Genomic DNA, 16941 nt, shown 5'->3' with positions numbered 1-16941 from the left:
GAGTATTTTAGCTCTAAGGCTAATTAGAGACCAAGATACACACACACACACACACACACACACACACACACACACACACACACAATTTTTTTTTCAGGTAGTTCTGGCCAAAACTCTATGCTAGCAACTTCCCCTAGGAGTGAAGATGAAGGCCTCCTATCTGCCTCCAGGGACACTTGGTGACCTTTACTCCCGAGGAGCTGTGAATCTTCACCTTTATCCTGTTAAATACAGTCTCTCTAACTAGCATCAGGAGTCTGTCAGTACCTCCTCTTCCCTCCCTGTGTTTACCTACCTTATCTAAATCAGAATGGGCCATTAGCAAAGCAGTTAAAAATATACTTGAGTTCTCTAAGCAGATTAAGCTGTTTGATAAACACTATGTGGCCTTCCTACTAGAGGCCTGTCAATAAAGATTAAGCACCGCCCCCTACTGGCCCGACTTGAAAAGAATACTGGGGAAAACCCTAAGGGGCAGATCTAGAGACTGTCTCCCCAGGAAGGGTCTCAGTGGTGTCCTCTACTGGTTTTCATAACAAGGAAGCATCTTTTGGAAAACCAAGCACCTGCCTTTATTGCCTGTGGCAGAAGTAGGCAGCTTTCATTAAAGATATCTGGACAGACATGATTAGCTTGGCAGCAGATGGAAACCACTGTTTTCTCTTTGTGTGCCTATATTCTGTCCTTTCCCTGTAACATTTTGTGACTCCACCCTACCCCAGAACCTGGATGTGCAAGCAGGGAGAGTCATGGATAGAGGTGTTTCTCACTGATTTGTTTTGGTGGCAGATGTCACACATCTTCTGCACTTCCCTTGGCCACCCTTGAACTTTCAGAAGTGACTGAGAGAAAAGCACCTGATTTTTGGCTAATTACTTGCTCACAGTATTTATTGTTTGAGATGTACTGGAGTCCCACTCCTCTCTGCCTGCCATGGGAGACCATTTCAGCATATACTGCATGATCAAGAGGACCTCAAGCCAGTATACAACCTCCTGGAAGAGAGGAAAATCTCTTTCAGACAAGAACTCTTCTCAGTTTATGGTCTCTCTGTTTGTGGATAAAGTCAGGAGAGATCTAAGGTCTTTTCAGCAATGGAGGTGTAGGAGGAGCTAAGGTGGAAGGAGTTAGGAGAGGAAGAGGAAAAGGAAGAGGAGGACCTAGGAGAGGAGAGAGAGAGAGAGAGAGGAGAGATGGAGGTGGATGTTCACATGTCTGTAGCAGTCAAAGGTAGTTGGTATATCTAGGTTGGGTATTGGTTACACTTCTGATTGTATGGATATCTTGTTACTGATCATTACCAAATATATAAACCTTTGATTAATCTTTAAGCATTAAAATCTCATCTTTCTACTGGGCCCGAGTGGATGACACGATGGTATGGGCAATGCCCAGCCTTGTGGAGACAGCATGGAAGATTGGCAGAGCCATCTCCCACACTGGTGTCTCACGGGTGGCAGGGCTGGTGTTTCTAGTTGGCCATTTCTAGCTGCAGCACTCATGTGGCCTCTGGCTGATAAACATGGCGGCTGGGCTAGGCAGAGCTGCTGCAGCTTAGATAGTCGGCCTGAGCCTAAGGCCCGTTTTAAATACTTACTACAACACCCATCCACTCCTCCTCTGTTTTTCTTCAAAAAAGGGCAGGCCTCCCAGGGATATCAACCAAGCATGGCATATCAAGGTGCAATAAGATTAGGCACAGTCCCTTATATTGAGGCTGGACAATGAAAGCCAGTAGGAGAAAAAGGGTCCCAAAAGCAAGAAAAGTCTTCATGAACAGTCCCTGCTACTTCTGTTAGATGTCCCACATAAACACCAAGCTGCATGACTATAACATACAAAACATGCAAAAACTATAACATGCAAAAGGTCTAGGTTAGACTCATGCAGGGTCCCTGTTGTTGGTTCAGTCTCAGTGAGGCCCCTATGAGCCCAGGTTTGTTGATTCTCTGAGTTTACTTGTGGTGTCCTTGACCATTCTGGCTCCTACAATCCTTCTTTCTCCTCTTCATCAGGATTCCCTGACCTCTATCCAGTGTTTGGCTGTAGGTCCCCACATCTGAGTCCATCAGTGGCCGTTTAATCCTCTATAATGGCAATTGGATTAGCTACCAATGCATGAGTATAGCACAGTATCACTAGGGATGTTTTCGTTGACTAACTTTTTGCATTGTTGGTTTGTTTTCATTTGGTTTTGATTTACTTTTGTGTTGTTTTGGTTTTTGGCCAGTCAAGTTTAGTTCTATCCTCAGTCTCTGGGTCATCTGACCTCTGATTTCTGGCCTTCTAGGTGTGGACTCCTTTTCCTGGCATAGGTCTCAAGCTGGAAACAACCTAGATGTCACTGAACCAAAAAAATGGATAAAGAAAATGTGGTATATTTACATGAGAATATTACTAAGCTATTAAAAATAATGGCATCATGACATTTGCAGGCAAGTGGATGGAATTAGATAAAATCATCCTGAGTGAGATGACTCAGTCCCAGAAAGACAAACATGATATGTACTCACTTATAAGTGAATATTAACTGTGAATTAAAGGATAATAATGCAATAATCCACAGAACCAGAGAGGCTAAGTAACAGTGAAAGCTCAAGGAAGGACATAAGGATCTCCATAGGAAAGAGAAAGAGAATAGATATTATGGACACACTGTGGGACAGGCAAAGGGGGGGACCAGGTGAGGAGAGGATGGAGGAAGAAATTACTAGGGGACAAGTGGAATTGGGGGGCTTATTCAGGGGTGAGTAGAAACCTAGTGCAATGGAAATTTCTCAGAATCTATTAGGATGACTCTAGCTAACACTGATTGTTCTGCAGGATACAGACCCTACTCAAGCCATCTCCTACAGCCATGAAAGACATCCACTGTAGTGTTTGGACACCAACCCAGCCACAAATCCTTTGGCCTACAGCTTGTCCTACCAGCATGATACCCTAGGGGCAAAGATGGCACCTATAGTTTGTCTTACTAGCATGATATGCTGGGGTAAAGATGGCACCTATAGTCTGTCCTACCAGTATGATGTACTGGGGTAAAGGTGGCACAGAATTTGTGGGAGAGGGATAATGGCTGCTGACTTTCAAAAGGTAATGAAGAGGAAACCAGTTACAGGACACGGGATGTCGTGTTATGTAAATTTACTAATGAGGTCACTGTTCATCTCTCTATCAAAGCAAATCTTATCTATTCACCTGAAGCACTCTGGTCTTAATGTTCACCATAACTCCAATATGAAATCACGTCACTATTATGCTAACAGTAAACTCTTCAACTTTGGTTGACTGCTGATCACCCTCCTCCCTTGCTTAATCCCCCTTGGATAAAATGCTTCCTAGATCTGAAGATTGGACAGACAGCTGTGGCAGGGGCCCAGGCTAAGAACACCAGCTGTATGAAACCACAAGAGACAGCTTTGTGACCAGATTACAGAGAGCCACGGAAGGACAAGTGAGGGCCTGTGTTCAATCACCTGTCCCATCAAATCAAAGACATGGATTAGAGGGTAGGATCTCTGTTGTAAATTCAGACTGTGTTTTCAGTAAAAATGATGTTAATGGTCACCCCAGCTGGAAACATTTAGTGTACCATGTATCAGGGATGCAAAGATCTGTCAACACATGATTCCCTGTACTCCTATGATGAAATGTTGTGTTGTGTAATAAATTAGTGGCATTATTGATCTTCTCTATTTAAAAAAAAAAAACCTCTTATTTGAATCACCTGAAGTGCACTGGTCTTAATAGTCACCGTGACTCCAAAGTGGAATCCTATTGGCATCTTTCCCTTACCCTCAGGCAGATAAGGGAAGACCATGCTTAGCAATACTCTCTCACCTAGGATTTGATTCCTCACAATGATTGTGGAAGCCAAAGCTACAAAGACCTCCAACCAGTTGGCAACTTCTATTCATGAGGTGACATCACTGGGAGCCCAGCTTACAGGTTTAGCAAGTGGGATGGCAATCATATGCTTTGTAAGGATGACCAACCTGTCCCTCTGCTCAGGGAACATCCTAAGCAGTCTGTACTTAAGATGGAGAGGCCATAGAGGGATAGCTTGGAAGCCATTACACAACCAACAGTGTCAGCAGGGCCTCTCTCTTCACCTTGATGGCACCTTGCTGTGCAAAGCCTGTCTACAAGAGAAGGGTCCTGGATGAAACAGCATGATCTGAAAGCCACAGGGTGGGAGAATGAATGGCACATGGCATTTATATCAGTGCACCAAGTTTGATGGGGGAGAGTGTGGCTGGGAGTGGGAGGTGGCAGCAGGGCTGGCGATACCAGGAAGGTACTTATGGGTCATGTCACCCTCAGTGATTTGCTCTTTTTGGCCATCACAGTGGCCCATGCAAACAGAATGGCACACACTAATCTGTACACAAAGCTCACAGGATCGCACCTGTGTATTCCTGCAATCAGAGGGACACTTGTCAAGCACCTGACAGAACATACCTCTCATTTCAAGTGGGACTCAAGCAGAATAGCCTGGTACTTGCCCTGCTCCATTCCACTGCTCTTCCTATGTGCATATGTGTGGTCCTGAGTCTGATCAGGCCTGTTTCTTCTTCCTGGACAACAGTGCATGGAAGCAGCTGTGTATACATACACATGTGTAACTGTGGATATCCTGGATTGCACTAGATGAGAGATATGTCCTAGTTAATGGCCTTCATCCTTTGTTATTACTCTGGCTAGAACATTTGGGGAAAGAAAATAAAGAAAAAGACATTTTCCCATCACTGATTCTCTGAGAGGTCAGTCTGGTAGAGACAGAGTGCAGTCCTTAACTACAAATCTCAGTTCATGATAGGGCCTTGCTAGGTTGGATAGCTTTGCCTTGATTGTAGGCAATCCTTCCTCCATGAGCAGTAATAGAATTACAAGTATGTCCTTCCACTCGTAGACTATTAAGTTTAGTTTGAAAACTATGTCTTGCATATAAAAAAATCAGGTCAGGAATTCCTGATTTAGAGCTATGTTTAGTTTGTACAAGTCTGTAATCCCAGCACTGGGAAAGCTAAAGCAGAAGGATCTTGAGTAAAAGAGCCAACCTGGCCTAGAGAATAAAACAAACCATTATAAAGAAAGGCATACTGTCTGGCTGCTCCAAATACCCATGGCCACTCTGAGATCCTTAGCAACTTGAGTTCAGAGCTTAGGAAATGAACTAGGAGAACTCTAAATAGCATTTGTGTTCTAGAAAATATTGCTTCAGTTTTGTAATATCTCGTTTTTGTTTTGTTTTGCCACATCTGTCTCTTTAGTCATTAAACATATCTACTGAGCTAGCACAGAACTCTATGTACACCAGCCTGGCCTCAAACTCATAGAGATCTGCCTGTCTCTACCTCCCATATTATTAAAGGCATGTGAAATCAAATCAGGACAGACTATGTTTCTTGCAGGATTGAGAGAATTAGACCCCTGGGCCATTACAGAAGTGAACCTGGGGTACACAAAAAGGAAAAAAAGGACCAGATACTGACTTCTTGTCACATCACTGTCCAGGAAGAAAGGACAAGAAGAGTTATCCAAGTGGGCAGAAGGCAGAAGAATAACAGGCCCAAAGATGTGCTCCAGAGGAATCAAGCAGTGGCCATGAGCATATCTTCCCAGTCCTGGGTCAACTGCACTGAACACGTGCAGCACAAAGGAAACATTGTCTCATGAGCAAGGCCTCCAAGACAGTGACTTTCATTGCCCTCCTGTGCTGCTTGGATCCCAAGGCCTCTCAAAAAGGGGAAATCATTGTTAGAAGCCTAAGACTTGATTGAAGAATTTGTCCAAGTCCTCTACCTGTCCCCTCACAGTCCACTTTCAGCATCTGGGTGACTTACTCTTCCAAAAGCCTACCATTGCCAGCTTGGGTAAACACCTACATGTTCAAGTCCCTTCTACTTTGCAACTGGTGTCTGCCTGAACCTAGGAGGGCTAGCACTGTGGATTATTTGACTCTGGGTGTGGGGATAGACTATCATATCAGAGGTGTGTGGATGACAGCATAGAGCAGTGCAGGTCACCTGGAGCAGTTGGTTGTCATCATCCATGTCACCTAAAGAAGGTTCCTGTCTCAAGTAAGAATTCTACAGGTCACAGGGACTAGCTTGACTTTGGTCTCAGGAAACTGTCTCTTTTAGACCCTTGGAAGCATACAATAAAATTGGTTAGGCAGGCAACTATAAAAGACCTTTTAGAGGAGTTTGGACCACACAGATTCCAGGTGGCCATATTCACATAACCTGTTTTACCAGGTTATCCTTTGAAGCCAACTTTCATGGTTTCTAAAGATTCTGGAGAACAAAATTAAAATAACCAAAGTCCCAAATCCATCAAATGGGACAGATATTAATGGTCCACTGAACTATTTGTCAAGAAGGAGATATCAGGAGGTACCTGATGGGTGTCAGTGTCTGTAAGACCTCAAGACACAATATACGTGATCTCTTGTCACAATGACCACCAAGAATACACTTAACCTAGGAGTGCTGTGTGCTGTCTGTGTCATGGAGAAAGGCAGCTCAAGGAAATGTAACCATTCACAATCAAGTCAGTGAGGGAACAGAAAGAAACCTAATGGACTGAGTTGGGCTGTGAGAGCTGGACCAACAACCTGGCCAGTTATTTAGAGATAAAGTCAGGAAGGGAAGAGGTCCTTGCTCTCAATGGTGACCCCTAACCCAGGCCCTTCTTCTGCCTGCCTCTATGAGATGAGGCTTTGTCTCACCTTGGGGATGGCAGCATGGAGTACATGGAGCTCTTGCTGTTCTCCAGGGTGTTGATGCACACCTCAGCCTCTCTGAGAACAGCCATGTTGCCAGGTTTCAGTGTGCAGTTTAAGTAGCTCACCATTTCAGTATTTCCAGAAAAAGTGCCCTGAGACATTAGTAACAGACTTCAGCAGGCCTCCTTGACAGTTGTTTGCACCATAATCCTCTGAGTCATTTTTATATAAGTTTGGTGTATTCATGAGTGTACATGTACACACACATGAAGATCAGAGTGTAGTTTGTAAGAGGTTTTTCTTCTCTATCATGTGTGTTCCAAGGAAGGAAGTCAGGTTTCTAGGCTTGGAAGCAAGTAGCTTTTCCTACTGAGCCATTTCTTCAGATGATCACCTCAAACACGGATTTTCATAAGCTGTTTATCCATATTTATGCTGTATCGATATACATATATATATATATATATCTCAATGTACGTATATCGATATACTGTATGTGTGTATGCTTTATTGATAACATACAGATTCTTTCCACCCCATGACCTAATGCTTACCTTAGTGAAAATATATATTTAATGGAATCCATGGAGAGAGCTATGGGGAGGCTGGAAGTTAGAGGAAAAAGCCACTATGGAGATTCTCTTTAGTCATATGCTATACCTCAGATGTAATTGCGTTCTTAAGGTTTCTTCCCCTATGTCCCTTAAGGATAGGGTTGAACCTAGGGTATTGTACATGTTAGGCAACTGCTCTACCACTGAGCTACATTCAAGGTCAGGAACCCCATCTTCCACAACAATTACAGGGAAGACTGGATGAGGAGACAAAGTTGGTAATTTTTTCAGCCCAAGAGCAATCCTTAATAATGGCTGAAAGAATGGTATCCAGATTGGGAATATTTAGCTATCTCAGAAAAAAAACTAGGGGCCTCAGTCTTTAGTGCACAGTAAGAACAGTTTAGCCTGGGAAGGGCTGGTGTGAAACTATTGTCTACCTGTACGTGTCCAGTAGAAGTCAGATTGGTCTACACATCTGGTTACATTTACCAAAACAACCATACACTATGTTAAGGACAGAGGTGAGTAAGGCATAGCCAGGCCCAGGCTCCTTCCAGCTATGAGATAGACAAGGACACCCACTCAGTATAGTAGTAACTGGTAGTGTGGACTAAACTAGTCTCACCTAGTTTCCAGTGTGTCTACAGTTGCCCCTTTCTGTGGCAGGGTCAGCTCAGAAATACTAGGTGAGCCATGTAAGAGAGTAACCAAAGCCTCTATCCTGCTCCTCTGTTGAGGTTTAAAAGCCCTGGTTGCTAGGAACTGTCTGAGGATCCACAGAATCACTTCCTCCACACTCTAACACTCTGGCTCATCTCCAGTCTCAGAAGTCAGATCCATTCCATTCATCAGAAATCAGTCACCTGAATAAACTCTTTCTCAGGATACTCTGAGATCTGATATGGCAAAAGGGGGGCATCAGCTGTCCTTCTCACGCCCCAGGCCTGCACAGACATGCTCTCCACCAGAAACGTGTGGCCTGTGCTGCAGGCTTCATGTGTTATGGCTGCTCTAGAGCTTCCTCCCAATACTGCTGAGCTGGGGTTCTTTTTCTTGTTTTCAAGCAGGATTCCTAACCCACCCCAGCCTCCAAGAGTGTCATTTCAATTCTGTATTTTATCAGATGGGCCTAATCTTCATCGTCATCCAAGAAGAGGGGTTACAGATCTGCTCCAAAACTGAACTTAAGGGATGTTGGGGCATGATCCTGAACCCATAGAGAGCAGTGGGGACACCAGAGCCATGCATAGATGCCTGACAGCCTAACACAGAATGTCTGCCTCATGCACCTGTCCCTACATGTTTACAGATACTTCTCTACTTAACTAGATTCAGTCTAACATAGCACATGTGCTGGAAGGACGAGTGCAGGAGCTGGAGTGATGGCTCAGAGGTTGAGAGCATCTACTGCTCTCTCAGAGAACCCACATGGCTCCTAACAATCATCTATAGCAGGGGATCTGAGTCCCTCTTCTGGCCTCTGACGGAACTGTATGCAGGGATCTATAGATATAGAGTAGGCAAAACACCCGTTCATATAAGATAATAAAAAATAAATCTAAATAACAACAACAAAAGAAGCACATTAAATACATAAACAAGGCCAACAGTATCTATTCAAAAAGATCCCAACTTGACTTGAAAGGTCATTATTTCTGTTGTCTGGTTATCAGTGATGCTGTATTGCAGGAGACATATTGCTCTGGGTTTCCTAGCTTTTGCTATACTCCCTTACTGGATGTATTCATTTCTTGAGAAGCTATAAAGCAATGCAGGTGTATTTCTCAATAATTTGGTCCACAGGATCAATAATGAATGTGTATTATAGTGTATTATATTTTGGGGTAGCTAATACATGACAGAATGGATTCAGTGTGACACTATTTACATCATAAAGTATGTATCCATGGAGTAAGCCACATTGTCCACACATAAGATATTATCCCCCTTGTCTAGCCATATCTGGCTTGGAACTCACTATGTAACACAGGCTGCCCGCCGCATGCAGAAGTCCACCACTGGCTGTTAGCTCTGGGGTTGCAGGCCTGGTGCAGCACCCAAATAAAGAAGATGGTCTTAAGTGTGAAGAGGTGGAAATCAATGTTTCAAGTTGATTTATTTACATTCCAAATGTCACCCCCTTTCCCAATCTCCCCTCTAAGAGTTCTTCACCCCATCCTCTCTTTTGCCCCTGAGAGGGTGCTCCCCACCCACCCCTCATCCACCCACCCCAATCTAACCTCACCTCCCCCCCTGCATTCCCCTTCCCTGAGGCATCAAGTCTCTACAGGATTAGGTGTGTCATTTTCCACTGAGTCCTGACAAGGCAATCCTCATCAGCATATGTTCCAGGGACCAGCCCATGCTCTTTGGTTGGTGGCTTAGTCTCTGGGAGCTCTCAGGCGTCTGGATTAGTTGATACTGTTAATCTTTCTATGGGTTTGCCATCCCCTTCAGCTCCTTCAAGCCTTCCCCTAACTCTTTATAGATGTCCCAACTTCAGTCCAATGGTTGGCTGTAAGTATCTGTCTCTGTCTCAGTCAGCTGCTGGTAGAGCCTCTCAGAGGACAGCCATGCTAGGCTCCTGTCTGCAAGCACAACATAGCATCTGTAACAGCGTCAGGGTTTGGTGCCTGCCCATGGGATGGATCCCAAGTTGGGCCAGTTTCTGGATGGCATTTCCTTCGATCTGCTTCATTTTTGTCACTGTATTTCTTTTAGACAGGAACAATTCTGGGTCAAAATTTTTGAAGGTAGGTTGGTGATCTACCTTCACTGGGGGTCCTGTCAATCTACTGCATCTCCCTACTGTTGGGCATTTTAGCTAAGGTCATCCACATTGAGTCCTGGGAGCTTCTCACACCCCAGATCTCTGGAACTTTCTAAAGGTTACCCCCTTCCCCAACCCTCCACAGCTGTATATTTCCATTCATTTTCCTGGCTTCTCTCCCCCAATACCTGGTCCTGACCCCCTTTTCCCATTCCCTTCTTCAATCCCACCCAGGTCTCTCTTTCCCTCCGCCTCCCATCATTATTTTGTTCCCCCTTCTAAGTGGAATTGAAGCATCTTCACTTGGATCTTTCATTTTTTCTATTTATTTATTTATTTATTTATTTATTTATTTATTTATTATAGGAGAAAGAAGGCTTAATAGCATCAGATACTTTTCATTCTTAAAATTAAACATGAGAATTGCTTTTGGTTTTTTTTATCTGTCTATTTTTTTTCTTTTTATTGGATATTTCTATATTTACATTTCAAATGTTATCCCCTTTCCTAGTTCTGCCCCCCCAAATCCCCTAACCCATCCCCCTTCCCCCTGCTTCTATGAGGGTGTTCCCCACCCACCCACTCCCACTTCCCCGCCCTCTAATTCCCCTACACTGAGGCATCTAGCCTTCACAGGACCAAGGGCCTCTCCTCCCATTCATGCCCAACAAGGCCATCCTCCACTACATGTGCAGCTGGAACCATGGGTCACTCCATGTGTACTCTTTGGCTAGTGGTTTAGTCCCTGGGAGCTCTGGGGGGGTCTGGTTGTTTGATTGTTTGATATTATTGCTCTTCCTGTGGGGTTGCAAACCCATTCAGCTCCTTCAGTCCTTTCTCTAACTCCTCCATTGGGGTCCCCATGCTTAGTCCAATGGCTGGCTGTGAGCATCCACCTCTGTATTTGTCAGGTTCTGGAAGAGCCTCTCAGGAGACAGCTATATCAGGTTCCTGCTAGCATGCACTTCTCGGCATCCACAATAGTGTTTAGGTTTGGTGGCTGTATATGGGATGGATCTCCAGGTGGGGCAGCCTCTGTATGGTCTCTCCTTCAGTCTCTGCTCCATACTTTGTCTCCATGTTTTCTCCCGTGAGTATTTTGTTCTCCTTTCAAAGAAGGACCAAAGCACCCACACATTGGTCTTCCTTCTTCTTGAGCTCCATGTGGTCTGTATCTTGGAATCCCGAGTTTGTTAAACTTCTTAAGGTCTATGAGTTGTATCATGGGTAATCTGTACTTTTTAGCTAATATCTACTTATCAGTGAATACATACCATGCATGTCCTTTTGGGTCTGGGTTACCTCATTCAGGGTGATATTTTTTAGTTCCATCCATTTGCCTACAAAATTCATGATGTCCTCATTTTTAATAGCTAAATAGCACAACTTCTGCATCAATTCTTCAGGTGAGGGACATCTGGATTGTTTCCAGCTTCTGGCTATTATGAATAAGACTGCTGTGAACTTAGTGGAGCATGTGTCCTTGTGAAGCATCTTTTAGATATATGCCCAGGAGTGGTACAGCTGGATCTTCAGGTAGAATTATCTCCAATTTTCTGAAGAGCTGCTATATTGATTTCCAGAGTGGTTGTATCAGCTTGCAATCCCACCAGCAATGGAGGAGTGTTCCTCTTTCTCCACATCCTCTCTGGCATATGCATCACAATTCCAACACAATTATTCACAGACATGGAAAGAGAAATTCTCAACTTCATATGGAAAAATTAAAAACCCAGGATAGCCAAAATAATTCTCAACAATAAAAGAACTTCTGGGGGACTCACAATCCCTGACCTCAAGCTGTACTACAAAGCAATAGTGATTCAAAAACAAACAAACAAACAAACAAACAAACAAAAACCATGGTATTGGTACAGAGACAGAGAGGTGAATCAATGGAATAGAACTGAAGATGCAGAAATAAACCCACACACCTATGGACACTTGATCTTTGACAAAGAAGCCAAAACCATATAGTGGGAAAAAAGAAAGCGTCTTCAACAAATGGTGCTGGTTTAACTGGCAGGCTGCATGTAGAAGAATGCAAATTGATCCATATTTATTATCCTGCACAAAACTCAAGTCCAAGTGGATCAAAGACCTCAACAGTAAACAGGACACACTAAACCTAATGAAAAAGTAATTGGAAACTGCTTTGAACACACTGGTACAAGAGACAACTTCCTGAACAGAACAACAATAGCTCAGACACTAAGATAAGCAATTCATAAATGGGACCTCGGGAAACTGAAAAGCCTGTGCAAGGCTAAGGACACCATCTATAGGTCAAAATGACAGCCTGCAGAATGGAAAAAGATTTTCACCAACCCTACATCCAACAGAAGGTTAACATTCAAAATATAGAAAGAACTCAAGAAATTAAACACCAACAAACCAAATAACCCAATCAACAAAATGAGCTACAGATCTAAACAGAGAATTCTCAACAGGGGACTCTCGAATGATTGAGAAATACTTAAAGCAATGTTCAATATCCTTAGTCATCAGGGAGATGCAAATCAAAACTACCCTGAGATTCTACCTTACATCCATCAGAATGACTAAGATCAAAAATCCAAGTGACAGCACATGTTGGTGAGGATGTGGAGCAAGGAGAACAGTCTCCCATTGATGGTGGGAGTGCAAACTTGTACAGCCACTCTGGAAAACAATCTGGCAGTTTATCAGAAAATTGGGAATAGTTCTACCTCACAACTCAGCTATATTACTATTGGGCATATACCCAAAAGATGCTCCTCCATACCACAGAATACATGCCACACTATGTTCATAGCAGCTTTTCTTTTTTTTTAAAACTATTTATTTATTTATTTATTTATTATATGTAAGTACACTGTAGCTGTCTTCAGATACCCCACAAGAGAGCATCAGATATCATTGTAGATGGTTGTGAGCCACCATGTGGTTGCTGGGATTTGAACTCATGACCTCTGGAAGAGCAGTCAGTGCTCTTAACCACTGAGCCATCTCACCAGCCCGCAGCTTTTCTTTTTTAAGATTTATTTTATTTATTATGTATACAGCATTCTACCTGCATGTATGCCTGCAGGCCAGAAGAGGTCACCAGATCTTATTATAGATGGTTAGGAGCCACCATGTGGTTTCTGGAAATTGAACTTAGGACCTCTGGAAGAGCAGCCAGTACTCTTAACCTCTGAGCCATCTCGCCAGCCCCAGCAGCTTTATTCCTAATGACAAAATCTGGAAACAATCCATATGCCCATCAGCAAAAGAATAGATAAAGACTTTGACAAAGGAACTAAAACCGTCCAGTGGAAAAAGGATAGCATTTTCAATAAATAGTGCTGGTTCAACTGGAGGTCAGCATGTAGAAGAATGCAAATTGATCCATTCTTGTTTCCTTGTACAAAGCTCAAGTCCAAGTGGATCAAGGACCTCCACATAAAACCAGATACACTGAAACTAATAGAAGAGAAGGTGGGGAAGAACCTCAAATACCTGGGTACAGGGGAAAAGTTCCTGAACAGAACACCAGTGGCTTATGCTCTAAGATCAAGAATTGACAAATGGGACCTCATAAAATTGCAAAGCTTCTGTTAAGGCAAGGGACACTGTCAATAGGACAAAACGGCAAAAACAGATTGGGAACAGATCTTTACCAATCCTACATCTGATAGAGGGCTAATATCCAATATATACAAAGAACTCAAGAAATTAGACTCCAGGCAACCAAATAACCCTATTAAAAATGGGGTATAGAGCTAAACAAAGAATTCTCAACTGAGGAAATTCGAATGGCCTAGAAGCACCTAAAGAAATGTTCAGCATCCTTAGTCATCAGGGAAATGCAAATCAGAACAACCCTGAGATTCCACCTCACACCAGTCAGAATGGCTAAGATCAAAAACTCAGGTGATAGCAGATGCTGGCAAGGATGTGGAGAAAGAGGAACACTCCTCCATTGTTGGTGGGATTGCAAGCTGGTACAACCACTCTAGAAATTGTCAGGTGGTTCCTCATAAAATTGAACATAGCATTACCTGAGGACCCAGGTATACCACTCCTAGCCATATACCCGGAAGATGCTCCAATATATAACAAGGACATATGCTCCACTATGTTCATAGCACCCTTATTTGTAATAGCCAGAAGCTGGAAAGAACCCAGATGTCCTTCAACAGAGGAATGGATACAAAAAATGTGGTACATTTACACAATGGAGTATTAGTCAGCTATTAAAAACAATGAATTTGTGAAATTCTTAGGTAATTGGATGGGACTAGAAAATATCATCCTGAGTGAGGTAACCCAATCACAAAAGAACACACATGGTATGCACTCACTGATAATTGGATATTAGCCCAAAAGCTCGAAACACTCAGGATACAACTCACATGACTCTCATGAAGAAGGAAGACCAAAGTATGAGTGCTTTGGTCCTTCTTAGAAGGAGTACCAAAATACTCAAGAGCACAAATATGGAGACAAAGTATGGGACAGAAACTGAAGGAGGGGCCGTCTGGAGAGTATTCCACCTGGGTATCCATCCCATGTGCAGTCACCAAAGATAGACACTGATGTGGATGTCAGGAAGTGCATGTTGACAGGAGCCCGATATAGCTGTGTCCTTAGAAGTCTGCCAGAGCCTGACATATACAGAGGCAGATGCTCACAGCTAACCATTGAATTGATCATGGTATTCCCAATGGAAGAGTTAAAGACAGAAGGAGTTGAGTTTGCGGCCCCATGGGGAGAACAACAATATCAACCAACCAGAGCTCCCAGGGTTGAAACTACCAGCCGGGGAGTACATAGATAGGGACCCATGGCTCCAGCTGTATATGTAGGGGAGGATGGCCTTGTTGAGAATAAGTGGGAGAAGAGGTCCTTGGTCCCGTGAAGGCTGGATGTCCCAGTATGAGGGAATTCAAGGGTGGAGAGGTGGGGGTGGGTGGGTGGGTGGGGGCACATCCTCATAGAAGCAGGAGGAAGGGGGATGGGATTGGGGGCTCCTGGGTGTGAGGGCAATGGGGAAAGTAACATCTGAAATGTAAATAAAATATCCAATAAAAATTATTTAAAAAAAGAATAGATAAAGAAAATGTTGTTCATTTTCACAATGGAATACTACTACACAACTATTAAAAACAAGGATGTCATGACATTTACAGGCAAATGGATGGAAGTAGAAAAGAGTAAAGTAACCTAGACCCAAAAGGACATTCATGGTATATATTCACTTACAAATGGATATTAGTCATAAAGTACAGGAAACCTGTGCTACAATTCACAAGCCCAAAAATAAACTAAGTAACAAGAAAGGCCCAAGTGAAGATGCTTGATTATCACACAGAAGGCGAAATAAAATAGTTATCAGGGGCAAATGGAAGAAGGGAACTGGATGGGAAGGGGGATGTGGAGAGAAATGAGGGACAGAGGTAGCTAGATAGCCATGAACATGAATGGAAATCTGCAACTGACAGGGGTGGGGGGGGGGCAATTCCAGGACAAGACAGAGGCCTGGGCTAGGGAAGGCACCCAGGAATCAATGAGGGTGACCTTAGCTCTGACTCACATTGCAAATATGGAACCTGAAGAGGCCACCTTCTGCAACCAGACAGAAACTCCAGTGGAGTGGTAGAGACACCAACACATCCACAAAACTTTCAACCTAAAATTTATCCTGTCTACAATAAATGTAGGCCCAGAAGATGGAACAGAGACTGAGGGAATAGCCAACCAATAACCAACCCAACTCAGGACATATCCTATGAGCAAGTGCCAATCCCCTACACTATTAATGATACTTTGTTATGCTTGCAAACAGGAATATATTTCTCTGAGAGGCTCCACCCAGTAGCTGACAGTGACAGATACAGACACCAACAGCCAAACAATGGATAGAGCTTGGGGACTGTAATGGAAGAATAGGAGGAAGAATTGAGGGCCCGGAAGGGATAGGAACTCCACAAGAAGGCCAAGAGAGTCAACTCACCTGGACCCTTGTGCTCTCAGAATCTGAACCACCAACCAAAGAACATACACAGGCTAGACCTACACCTCCCTGCACACATGTAGCAAATGTGCAGCTTGGTCTTTATGTGGGTCCCAAACAACTAGAGTGGGAGCTATCCCAAAAGCTATTGCCTGTACATGGGATATGTTCTTCTAACTGGGCTGCCTTGTCTGGCCTCAGTGGGAGAGGAAGCACCTAGCCTTGCAGACACTTGAAGTGCTAAAGTTGGGGGATAACCAGGGAGGACCCTACCTACTCAGAGGAGAAGGGACTGGAAATGGGGGGAATGATTGTAGGAGGGAGTGACTGAGAGGTGGCAGTGAGCAGGATGCAAGGAGAATAAGTAAAAACATAAAATTAAATTTTTAAAAAAGTGAGCTCTGTCAGGGCTGGAGAGACTACTCAGTGGTTAAGAGCCCTGACTGCTCTTCCAGATGTCCTGAATTCAATTCCCAGCAACCATATGGTAGCTTACAAACATCTGTAATGGGATCTTCTAGTGTGTCTGAAGAAAGCTACAGTGTACTCAAATAAAATAAATAAATCTTTTTTAAAAAATCAGCTCTGTAAAACCCTGCCTGAGTCCTGGAGTGCCAGGCCTGCCTGACAACCATCTCATAATGTGAATGAATCACTTTTCTGTCTAAAGGCTCCTAAGCATGGCAGGACAATGCTGAGAGGGGTGACAGTATCTTTCACACTTATCTAAACTGAGTCCAAAAGGCCCAAGTCATGCTGATGGCTAAAAGGCAAAGGGGATAGAACTAGAACTGGGGACTCTCAATCTCAGAAACAAGAGAAAGACAGAAATGGCCATTCCACATGTGGTGGGCTACCTGATAGGCATTACGGATAGAAGCCAGTATCCTTCTCCAGCTCCCTGAGT

At 43.6% G+C, this 16941-nt stretch overlaps 1 protein-coding gene across 1 annotated transcript in view; it reads right to left on the bottom strand.

Annotated features, from left to right (window-relative positions):
- The window catches only part of LOC114613263, a 56304-nt gene that overhangs the window by 31930 nt on the left and 7433 nt on the right, over window positions 1-16941 (bottom strand). The window contains exon 5 of the mRNA XM_028758505.1: window positions 6734-6882. Coding sequence (XP_028614338.1) covers window positions 6734-6882 — 149 coding nt within the window. The remainder of the gene's footprint in view (window positions 1-6733; window positions 6883-16941) is intronic.

The sequence above is a fragment of the Grammomys surdaster genome, unplaced genomic scaffold (assembly GCF_004785775.1).
Source record: "Grammomys surdaster isolate TR1022 unplaced genomic scaffold, NIH_TR_1.0 126198, whole genome shotgun sequence".
In the NCBI taxonomy this organism is placed as follows: domain Eukaryota; kingdom Metazoa; phylum Chordata; class Mammalia; order Rodentia; family Muridae; genus Grammomys; species Grammomys surdaster.
The sequence above is the reverse complement of the archived record's forward strand: the minus strand, read 5'-3'. Positions and strand labels throughout refer to the sequence as shown.